The 12,390-nt window shown below is 42.3% G+C and overlaps 1 protein-coding gene across 2 annotated transcripts in view; it reads left to right on the top strand.

The window, feature by feature from the left end:
- Positions 1-12,390, top strand: part of Epp (Ecdysteroid phosphate phosphatase) — a 57,212-nt gene that overhangs the window by 31,116 nt on the left and 13,706 nt on the right. For both annotated transcript variants that reach the window (XM_065447619.1, XM_065447620.1), the window contains 5 exons: positions 1,461-1,563; positions 4,148-4,306; positions 7,916-8,033; positions 10,070-10,192; positions 12,207-12,299. In XM_065447619.1, coding sequence (XP_065303691.1) covers positions 1,461-1,563; positions 4,148-4,306; positions 7,916-8,033; positions 10,070-10,192; positions 12,207-12,299 — 596 coding nt within the window. The remainder of the gene's footprint in view (positions 1-1,460; positions 1,564-4,147; positions 4,307-7,915; positions 8,034-10,069; positions 10,193-12,206; positions 12,300-12,390) is intronic.

Raw genomic sequence — 12,390 nt, 5'->3', positions numbered from 1 at the left:
TCCACGAGCCGCGATGCAGTCTTCTTGTTTCCATCTTAACGAGTGTGTACTCCATTACGCATATATTGCAGTAAACAGCAAAAATTAATATGATGAAGTAATTTTCCCTCCACCTTCAACTTTGTTACAACAAGGTTCAAGTGTACTTGACTCTGCTTTATAGGCAGTAGAATAATTTAAGAATTGTAGCTAGGATCTGGTGCAGGTCCATTTCCCTTCCTCCAGAGCTGCATTCTGGTAGAGGCACAATGCACCAACTCTTGCACCAGTCATGTGATGCCCATTAAAGAGGCACTAAAGAGAAGCACTAAATCAGTTTAAGGATAAAGTAGTCTTTCACAACTATATTTTGGTCACTTTTTGCAATAGGAAGTTGATCACTTAAGTAAGGAGAAGTAGAAGAGTAGTAAGGTAAGTAAGTAAAAGAGAAAATGAAAATCAAACTGTTGGAATTTCATACCAGAACCAGAACACCGGTTTGTGTCACTGTTACATCATGAATTTCAGAGCATTTTCTCATATCTTGACAGTTGTGATCAAAAATTAAATTCTGGGGTTTTTACGTGCCGAAACCACTGTAGGATTATGAGGCACACCATAGTGGAGGACTCCGCATTTTGACCACCTGAAGTTCTTTTACTATGCACCCAATAGCAGTGTGGTGCAGTAAAATTTTCGAAACTTTTTAAGTTCATTCTTTGGATCTTTTAAGATACAATGAAGTCCATCTTTACCTAGAAACAATTAACTGGGCCCTAGCAGATGGCATCAAAATTCATGACATCACAGCAAGGCTGGTGCAAGAACTTCTAGGTAGCATCAACACCAGTCTTTTGTTCTTTGTCTTTTCTGGCTTGTTATGAAGCGTGTTCTCACTTTAAGAGTGTTTTTTTTTTTGTGTGTAAAGCTAATTTACTATCACAGCTCAATTTATTTTTTCTTGCAGTGTCTATTTAATGAAACCAATGTGGTAAAAGTAATCCAAACCATCTTTCAGTTCGTGTTGCTTTGATATGTTAAACACCATCAGTCAGTGAATGCTTTGAACACAAAGGTTTCCTCGTCGTTATTGTAATGCTCAGCGTTCGTTGTTGTTTCCTCACCAGACATATTTGTTTATAATATATATAGACTGCTTCGGCCACAGGGTATGTGTCCATTCCTGGCCAATCCCCCAGAATAGATGTGTCACTGTGACGCAAGGGGTATGAGGCCTTGAATGTATTTAACTATGTGTCATACTACTCTCTGCATATGCCTCTCATCAGTGTTCTTCCATCAATGAGCATCATACATTGCGTTCGTCCTCACAATGCAGGCAGCTAACAGGTACAGGCTGCGAGGCTCTATCGGTGTCATCCACCACTGGTGCTGCCTCGCCAATTCAAACAAGCTTTGCATTATTTAGATTCCAACATTGCATTGGATCTGCGTGGTTTTTGTTCCCCGACTCTGTGCAGGTCCATAACAATAGTGAAGGATGTCTTCATTGATGGCCTGGACGATGGCGTGCTCCAAAGAAGGCCGGCAGTGGCAGCAGCCCAAGCTCCACCAAGCCCTCAGGTGAGTGTGATTCATTTTCTTTTACATGATACTTCAGAGCGGCAGCTGGTATGGGGACCACCCAGCTACATTCGCAGCATCACCATGGCTTACCGCCATTGGCCATGGTAGTTCCCCAGTAGTGATCGCATTCATGTTGTCAGGATGACACTAAAACAGACAATGTAGCACGTACCTCAGTCATTTTAACGCGATAGCGTTAAGGAGCTCGTGTCGCAGAAAAGCCGGTGTCGTCGGCGTCGGCGGCGTTGACCGTGAGCGATAAATCACGGCAGGCGCTTCATAAATAAAAAGCAACTTCCAAGATTGGCCCGGTGGGAATCGAACCCAGGTCTCCGGAGTGTGAGACGGAGACGCTACCACTCAGCCACGAGTTCGTTGCTTCCAAGCGGTGCAAACGCGCCTCTAGTGAATGCGGTGTTGCCTTCGAAACGAGCCGTAGAAAGTTATACTGCGGTGTATATCGGTAATTATGAACATGTAACGTACAGAAGTCACAATTACACGAGTTGCGAAGTGCGTTTCCGCTGCATTTCTTCTGCGCTTTCCGCACACGCAGAGCCATCTTGCGGCAAACACAGAAGACCCCCTCCTCTCAATGTACGGCGCTGCCCCGACAGGAGGCGCGCCGCGCGCGCATTGGGACCGCTGCCAGGCGCGTCGCGGGACTCCCTCTCCCCTGACGACGCTTCGCCGTGCTTCCGGTTTAGATTACTATCTATCTCTCTGCCCGTGCCGATCACGAGATCGTTTCCCCTCCGAGACACCGAGTTCTTTGGTTCGTTTCGTTCGCTCAGGCGCACGTTTCGTTTTTTGGGCCCTCTAGAAATACTTAATTGAGCCAAGGCTTCTGGTTAAAGCCACAAAGCGTGCAGAACGTCATTAGATTTGACATTCGGGCTTCTTTGTCTCTGAGCCATCTAAATTGTTCCACGAAAGTGCTCTGCTTTCACATAGGTTACAGGGACTTGGCATCAGGCTGCTATCAGTTAACCCTTTAATGATGGACCACATAAGTACCCGAAAAATAATGTTTATTTTCTATCTAAATGATGCAGAACACATTGAGAATAACCATAATCAGTGAAAAGAAAAAACTTTTGTGAAAACTTTTTGAGCTATAGGGGCAAAACACCAGGCAGACAACGGGAAGTGAGCGTCACCCCAAGCCAGATACGCCTTTGTTTTGGAATTTATACAGACATCTCTCGCCATATGTTAACCATAGGGGTACATTTCATTTGCTTTGGATCATTTGTGTGAACCCACTACAGCGGGAGTTCTTGCATCGGTCCTTCTCCTCTGACCATGCCTTCAAAAGGAAGCAAATTACGTGGCATACATCATTCTCATCCAGTGTTTATGCTTTAAACCAACAAATTATGCTTACTGCCCTTCATTCAGTGTTGGCCAAGGACATTTATCCAGAAGCTTCGTACTGAATACCAAAACTCTGGAAAAAAAGATTTCTGGTATATTGCCTGTAGTCAACACTCTTCTATAAAGAGTTAAAAGGAGTACTGACAATAGATTTTTTGCTTGCAATTTATTGACAAAAAATGAAGGTCCAAGCCCTCCTAAGTTCTTGGAAAAAATACCAACCTGCATAAGAGCAAACAAAAATATTTACTGAATACAACCAAATCTCATGAGAAAATCGCATCCAACACAATATGACCTTCACTATGTCCAATATTTGGCTTAAGCATACGCACCTATTGGGGGAAAAAAAAATGTTCAGTCAGGTCTGTGAAACAGAAATACAAGCTTGAGGCCTCCAGTGGGCCACCAAAATCAGCCAGCAAAGCATATTCTGCAGGTTTTCATGGCCTTTCAGCAACTTGCTGGACCATTGCATGGCAGGAATACTACAATAAATTATGTTACTCGTGCAGTTAATTGCAATTGCTCTGTGTCATAATCTCACAATAAGGTTGATAACGCCAGGTCAGGTATCTTGAGCCCAATTTTCATATAAATTAAGACGTTGTCAGGTTTTAGTAAGGGTGAAAAACCAGACAGTGCCAAAACTGTGTTAAGAATCTAACTCTTTATAGAACAACCTTGTGCCCAGAAAAATAAGCAGCACTCAAGCATAATGATACCTACGAGCACAGTCGTGAGTCATCGAAATCTGATCTCATGAGTCAAGTGCATTGGCTAGTTATATATGACTCATAAATTGCAGTGTAATCGCTGGTGCTCGAATATGTTTGAGAATGTATGCCGCTATTTGCATCGCACATGCAATCGAATTAATTAAACGACGCTTTTTTCACTACAGAATCAGTGACAACATTAACCAAAGTTTCAATACATGTAGGCACGTCTTGCGTCAAGCAATTGCTTTGTAATGTTGCCTAGCTGGCGAAAAACAGCCACTGGAAAAGATAAACAATGTATGCATGTCAGTACCTTACAGGTATTTCCCAACCTTGAAACTTGGCTAAATGTTGTCATTTTATGCTTGAATAAGTATTTGGTAGTTTCTGCAACTTCAAAAAATATGTCTCTGTGCTCCTTTAAACTTCCTTCTTTCTGGCGTATCTCGGGCAGCATTCATGAGCTGTGCATTTGGTTGCAGGTGTGTCCCAAAGTACCAGTAGTCCCAGTAGCTCCAGCATCACCTGTAGCAGCAGCGGTTGTACAGCCAGGGCCTCCGCAGGTAGCAGAAAGGGAGGAAAAGGTCACCACTCCATCAAAGGAGATTATCTACGAGAACCTAGGATTTTTAAATCAAGCAGTAAGTGCCAACTTGGAACACCCCGCGGTTGCAATGTGACATGTCTGGCAAAAAAAAGAGTACTGTATTTACTCGAATCCAATGCGCACTTTTTTTCTGATAAAATGGATCCAAAAATTGCGTGCACATTAGAATCGTGTACGACCCTAAATATGCATTACGATATTTTGATCTGCATTTCAAAATGGCCACCTGATACGCGCTTTGAGCCTAGCTGCCGTAGCTTTCTCCATGTGCTGTAGTACGTGTGCTTAGGCAATGCTTCCTTCGGCTTAGGTTAGCGCAACATCTCTTTTCCTGTTTTCTGCATTTGCTCGTCAGCATAGAAGTGTCGACTGCAAAAACATGCGGAGTTCATCACGATGCCGCAAGTAAAAGGAAAGCGATCTCGTGTGCGAAGACGGACGGAAATCGGGCCACGTCACAGGCGTTCGGAGTTCTCGAAACTTGCATGCGGGACTGGTGAAAACAGCAGGAGAGCTGTACTACACCAGCGGCTGCTAGGTACAGCGCGGCTGCACGGCCGCTATCTTGAAAGTGATCTGCGACAGAGACAAGAGTCTACGCATCTAGGTGCACCGCGCTGTGTTCTCATCGCTTAGTTCGCGTTGAAGCGAGGGGCGGCACAAAGGTCAATTCCCTCGCTCCTGCTACCATATTTCCTCACTCCAGTGTTTAAAGAGTTTCCGCAGTCATTGAGTGAGACGTGTTCATGTTTGCTTGTGTGCATGCGACACCATGCTTGTTAATCTAGTTAGTAAGCGAACGTTTAAAAGTTTACACGGCCGATAAAACTACTATCCTTACTTCTCGTATAGCTGTCTACTATTTTGCTATCGTCATCGATGCTTCGCCTTTCAGCCGAAACTATAACTTCCTTTATTTATCGCAACTTTAGTGCATTGGGAGTAAATCTTTTGTTTTTTCCAAATGAGAGAAAGTTGCATTTCTGTATGAAAGAATAAGGTGTGTGGTACTGTAAAGGACTTTTCTTTAGGTAACGGCAAATGGGTGCGCGTTACAGTCAAAGACTTTTTTTTTTCCCCCTTTTTTTGGGTCACAGAAAACGGGTGCGCATTACAATGGAGTAAATACGGTAAGTTTACTAAAAAGGAATGCTTAAGAGAGAGACTAAATGAACTTAGATTGATGAAGTATATTTTGAATACTATTTTCATCGATTTCATGGTGAATGATTGATTACTAGAAGAGGAAGTGAAAGTCAAACCATTTTTTTTTTTTTTTCGAATTGAATTTGGCGTTGCTTTTGTAAAATGTGCTTCGTTTGTAGCAAATGTCTGTGTAAACGGCTTTCGCTTAGTCTCAGGCCGCTTCGACGACAGCGTATTATGGATAACCTTGTGGTGTTTTCGAGATTGCTTCTCATTTCGAACGAGTCGAAGCCTAACAGAAGAAACATTCGAGACGTCAGTGCCACCTATCGCTACAGTGAGGAGATAACCGCAACGACGGCATATGGCCTCTGAGATTCGAAGATGTTGCATGCAAAAGATGTTGCAAAAACATGCCCTGCTTTGCATACGCTATACTATAGCATATAGCGTACGGTATAGTTGCGTACGCTATACTAAAGCTGTCTAATGTTGCCAATCTGTCATAGAGGCTGCTGTGAACATGTGAGTCAAATATTACTGCACTGAATGCAGCAGGTAATTTACAATCTCGTGTCATAAGCAGCGACATATCACTTGCTCTTGCTTCCGCATTGTCATCATGCAGCAGCATCAAAAGCATGGCAGACTAACGCTATTGGTTGGTTTCGGGATCGTGAGAAAATTCTCAGTAACGCATAATTGCACATTCTTGGTTAAATAAATTAAACATATATATATGTGATATCAAAATGATGGAAAAATTATTTCATCTATGCACTGCCGGCTGCATCTCCTGCGCGTGACCTGCCTCTGAGAGTCACCCCAGCAACCAGGTGCCACAATGAGCCCTTTCACCCTGTTTCGCCGTTGAGTGCCTGAATGCTCTCCTCCTCAACCCCGCACCGTGCACAGAGTGTGGAAGAAAGAGAACCATTTTGGCTTCTCACCTACGTAGCTTCTAGCATTATTGTGGAGATGGAGAGAGAAAGCCACATATAGGTGCGATAACATCACTACTACTTGAAGGATATGAAAAAAATATAGCGGCATGAGATTTGTGAGATGTCTTTCTATAGTGCGGCCATTCTATGATTAGTTAGAGTAGTGTTTCAGGGTTCCTTTACCCACTCTAGATGATCCAAGTTCCTCCATTCCAAGCCATTCTGAAACTTTCTGTGCCACTCCCTAAACCTTTATAATAAGAATAAATCATCAAGGTGTACCACTTCAATGTTTTGTGCAAGACAAGCTTGTCTACTCTTGTGAAATAAGCAATTGGTGTAAGTTCCAGGAAACTCTGTCCTCAGTATAAGAAAATGCTGAAAAGGTAACACCCCTAAGCACATGTTGTGATCAGCAGTATACAAGTCACGAGGGTGTCTTAAAGGGTGATGGTTTGGGCTAGTTGGTTTTCTATGATGTGTGGTGCTGCGCTTGTCCTCGTTTTTCTGTGTCCCTTGTCTCGCTTCACGCTGCACCACGCAGTCTCAGGGCGACTTAAACCCTTAAAAGTATTTTGGGGCAGGTTTTTTTGTTCACAGTAAGTATACTGACAACAAGACTCATAAAGAATTTCCATGGCCTGAACTTTATCAGTCCATTCCTTAATATACTGTACTTGCACAATTATAACACACACTCAAATATTGCTCAGTTTTCACATGCTTAAAATAAGGAACTAAAAGTGCACATGAATGTAATTTATAGATTTATAAAAGAAAACTATGGTGTGTCCCCACATTCATGATAAGAAAAAGTGAGCTGTGCAGAATTTTCACAAAAGGGACATTTTCTTTTTAATTTATCTTTCATGATTGAAGCTGCGCATCGTCCCTGCCATCTGTGCTTCATTGGCTAAGGGTAACAAGCACATAAGGTGGTAGTCTCGACTGATCACTTTTAAGAGTTACTACTATCACTTTCAAAAGATATTAAGTGACTCAGCATCAGACTTGTCAAAATATGTGACCTGGCACTCTGTACTAATAGCGAGCTTGGTAAAGCACCAGAAACGTTGGTGGCTGTATATGCCAGGGCATCTGGTGGAGAGCGACACGACATCTCGCGAAAGTAATAGCATCTACGAAAGGGATTGTAGTCTAACACAAAATGAACCCACAGCAACCTTAAAGAAAACATGCTCTGCCGCCATCTCATGAGGGTGATCACGCTGTATCTGACAGCTTTGACGGTAGGCTACTGCCAAGGCTGCGAATGCGGTTTTAGTTTTGTATCCTGTTGCAATGCACAGGAAATTTTCGGACCCAATGTTTTCTGGAAAAGGGGTGCCTTTTAGATACATGCAAAATGCAGCAAACCGAGGACATTTGGAAAATTTGTTAGAGCTTTTCAGCGGTGCTTTACCGATGCACAAGTTCTCTGCTGTTGCATACACTCTTCTAAACGTAATTTAAACCCAGTGCACGCCTCTTTGAGGAATAGGCAACATAACCATATGTCCTGTTTTTGTATCCTTTCATTCATCCTTTCAAAGGCAAAGCAGGAAAGCACCAAGGTCAGCACGAGTCCACGAAAGCTCTACGTTGCTCGACATGCAGAGCGAGTCGATTTTACATTTGGAGCCTGGCTGCCGATCTGCTTTGACGCAGCTGGTAAGCGTCAATTTGCTCGTATGCCTGTTATGTTGATAGGATAGGCTGTGATCAATGCGCCCTGTTTTCATTTGCTTCATTTATATGGAATAGATGGGGAACCACCATTTTAACACCTGCTTTTTCTTTCGAATTGTTTGCTAGTGCTTGCAGACAAAGTCCCCACTTGCAATGCCTCATTTGCATCTGACTTTGCTTGTTCTGGCCGGCGAGGTTTTTTATTGCAAAAGCAATTATGTGGACACTCCAAGTGAATGTTTGCCGTCGCCATGAGGTTCTGTATATGTATATAGGTACATCTATGCTATATGCCACGCCACGCTATATGACATAAAGTCTATGCAGGTTATAATGCCATACCATTCTATCACTAAAGTTGCTCATACCAGGTCTTACATTCTTGACAAAATTCTTCCTCGGAATTTTGAATGTGGCAGCCCACAGACAAATGTCATAAAACTAAACACCAACACTGCATGCCTTTTGTCTTAAATCTTCTTAGACTTAAGTAGTAAAAGTGCGAAGCAATAACGGAGCTGAAACCTGAAAATGATGTAATTTTATTGGCGCGGCTGTGCACTACCTCCGGGATCGGCCCAGGAAAGGGGTTTGAAACATACCTGATGCGGAGAAGTGGTGTCGCTAAGAAATGCGTTGGCTTTAAATAATAACCATAAATGAAATTACCGGATGGCAGGATTCAAACGGAGAACCCCTCGATCAACAGCTAGTTTTTACTTAGTCAGCTTAATTTACTTCAATTCATACTGCCACTACAGCTACTAGTCTTACACTTCTTGTAATATTCGAACATGTTGCTATCGCATTCATCGCTTCACCCTTATGGAAAAACTGTTATATTTTTAAATGTGTTACATCTCTAGCATCATCCTTAATACTTCCGTGTTTGTGCAGCCATGGAGAGATCTCAGCTCTATTTAAAGAGTGACGTGGTTCTTAAGAGACGAAAAAGTCACGAAAAGAATATATATATTTTTAAATAGTATTTGGATAGCTGTAGGCAGACTGATTATATCCCTAGCACTATAAATATTTCAATATTGTTTGTTGTATTCAAGTAGCAATGAGCCTTGTTTCTTTTTTTTTGCATTTTCACAAAACATATATTTTGGGCTTCGTGCAATCTTTTAGGAGTGATGTCTCGGCCATCAGGGCGTCTAGAATCATAATTTTTATTACAGCATGTAGCTAAATGCATGATGCACGCAGTGGTAGGTGCGGACATTTTGGTTCAACTTCTTGTTTCTCGGCTGTACAGTAAATAAGTCAGTTACATTTTGAATAAAGTACATTCAAGTGCTGTATAATTATTAATACTTGATATACTAAAAAGTATTCCTACCATTGCAAACCTTGCGCTTCCTAGTGTTAAGCTATTTGCCTAAAGCCATATTTTGGTGAGTAGTCCTTGCTCTATTGTTCCTGGAAACAGTAGTAATCTACTTCTAATTAGCTTTGGATCTAATAAGCCTATTATAAAGATGAATGCATACCTGTAAACCTGTTATTTTTCATTTATAAGCTCTCCACTTGACCTGGCATCCAGCAACTGGCATTGCATGTATTGAATAATGCAAATGAGCCTCTTTTTTTTCCTCTTTTCAGAGTGGGCTCTGTGCAGCCTTTGTATTTCACTTTGTTTAGAAATTGAAAATACTAGGTATTCGATGCGATTCGAAAATTTAGTTACGTGAACACTCATAATAAATAACAGTAAAGGCACTATTATTACTTGCTACTGATCAGACGATTGTTTGCATTCCTTGCCAGAGTTTTTGAGCAGTGAAGGTATGATGCAAAGTTGGCTAGACATCCTGGATTAGGGAACTGGAGAGAGACATTTTGAAAGTTGGTTGTGGTCACGAGCGCAACGGTTTCATATTTTTTTCACAAAGGCTGCACACCAAGTGTGTGTTCTGTGCCATGGTTGAAAAACACTGCTGTCTCTCTGTTCACCCTCATTTGACTCGTGCTATGCATGATGCCACACTCACATTTGTCTGTCTTGCTCTCAGGAAACTACACGCGCCGGGACTTAAACATGCCAGCCGTGGTACCCGAGAGGAAAGGAGGCTACATGGACTATGCTAAGGACTCGCCTCTGACTAATATTGGCCTGTATCAGGCTACACTGACAGGTTTGTAAACAACACAGCCTTTCTACAATGCATTCAAATAACCATTGCAAAAAGACAACACACACTGAAGACTAGTAAAGCATAACGGAAAATGAACTTTCATTGAAGAAATAAGCACTACATCTTTCCAGTGCCAGTGCAGCACCCTAGAACTTTTTGCAAAGCAGCGTACAATTGTGGGACAATGATCAGAATAGATATAGACAAACCACTGTGCTGGCCTGCAATAACAAGAGTACAGTAAAAGCTTGTTAATTCACAACTCGTTAATCCGCAATTTCGGATAATTCAGAGTAGCCACCGCGGTCGGATAAATCAGAGTAGCCACCGCGGTTGATCCAGCAATATATAAAAATCAATATGTAACACATCCCGCTAATTCACACTAAAATTCGCGCCGCCACCAATAATTCGAAATCTGCGCCATCGTGGATGGGGAGAGTGCTAGTGCACACGAGCATGCAGCGACGCTAGTGTCGCCACGCGTACTGCACAGCTTTGCTCTTTCCGTCTGTGGCCCTTTGTTTAGTACTGACCAGAGAGAGACGTGTTTCCACCTGGCCAGGCACGCCAATGTCTCTGTTGCAGGTCCGTTCTCTCCCTCTCTCAAGGTCTTCAAGGTAAAAACGTGGACGCAGTGCTGCGTCTCTCTCTCTTTCGGAAAAACAAAACGAGTCAGAAACTTGCAGTAATCCTTCATTCCATTGCTAATGAGGGGCAATCAGTTTTTGCGAGCCGAGTCTCTAAAAAAGAAATGCAGGCATGGCAGCATTGTTTGTATACGGTGGTGTTGTTTGTGTATACCAGCCCCTCCTGTCAATAGATGTGATCGCACACCTGTGAGCAACAGACAAGCGAGCATTTAACTTTGAGAGATTGAGTCCTTTGAGAGATTAGAAACCGGATAAATATAGGTTTTTACGAGCGCAACAAATGAAAACAGCCTGCAAGAAAAAACCAAAACTAACCGCCACATGCGCTCACACGTGCAAATGCACAAGTGGTCGCTGAAACGTCTAGCGTAAGAAAGCCACAGAATGAACACCAAAACCCTGCGAAGCAAAAAAAAATTATTATTTTATCCACACGTGGTGGCAGCACTTGCTGGGCAACAAAGAGTCAAAAAAGTGGCGTGTTTTTCAAACATACAGACGGTGCCATAAATATACTGCATTGACCATTTGAGACTTACTAGTGGCACCACATATTTACGGCGTCAACCCTCACAGGGTTAAGAAAAAAGTGCATTTTCACAGATTCCTCAGGCGGCTGGAAATATTTGCGTGCAATGCACTGCTGCACGCACGCATCGCCACTGTAACGTGCATTGCATTTACACTATCTACACAAAATTTTCTTCTAAATTTGTCTGTTGTAGCCAATGTAGTCTGTTATAGTCAGGTTTGTTAAAGGCAGAATTGGTTGCATTAATAATAAATGCAGACCAAACTAAGTGAGAATAGTCTGTTATATTCAAAAGTAGTATGCAGATCCATTGTAACGGGTGTGATCTGTATGTGTAAAATGATCTAGTAAAATTAGTTGAAATGTAGACAGCTGGGTGTTTCCTCTCGATGTCAGTATGTCGTCATATAGCAAGTTCACTTCTTTCATTGTTTTTAAGAGCGTTTTACATCAGGCGTATTTTTCAAGTGGTAGGACAACTGCTTTCCAACTGTGTTGGACATGAAATATTTGACATCCTCGTATCTGACCTTCCCGTAAAGAGTTGTCACAACAAGTGCACATTCTGTAAAGTTTTCAAAACTTGCGAAGAACTGAAAATTCTTAGTCTCTTCTGCAGCTGTACACTTTTCATGGCAATGAAGATGCAAAGTAATGTGGCAAAGCTAAACCCTCAGTGGACAGAAATAATTGGTGTCTGAAGAGGCTATAAACTTATCTGTGGCAGCAGCTGCATCGTCCTCTGCTTTTCTTTGGTACTTGTCTCTCTTTGTTGTATCAGAAAGTCATTTGTAATGTTAAGAGCCCTTATCCTATTCTCTACTTTCAGGGAATGCTATGTGTGAAAGTGGCGTCACGTTCAGTCATGTGTTTTCATCTCCATCTCTGCGCTGCATACAGACATGCACTAATATACTAACAGGTAAGTATGTGTGCCTCCCCAGTTTTGTTTGGCCTCAAGCTTTTATGCAAGATTCTCTGGCAAATGCTTTGTTTGTGGAAGCTGTCTTGAC

This window comes from Dermacentor albipictus, chromosome 4 (assembly GCF_038994185.2).
Source record: "Dermacentor albipictus isolate Rhodes 1998 colony chromosome 4, USDA_Dalb.pri_finalv2, whole genome shotgun sequence".
NCBI lineage: Eukaryota > Metazoa > Arthropoda > Arachnida > Ixodida > Ixodidae > Dermacentor > Dermacentor albipictus.
Note: the sequence above shows the minus strand (reverse complement) of the source record. Positions and strands in the feature narration are given on the sequence as shown.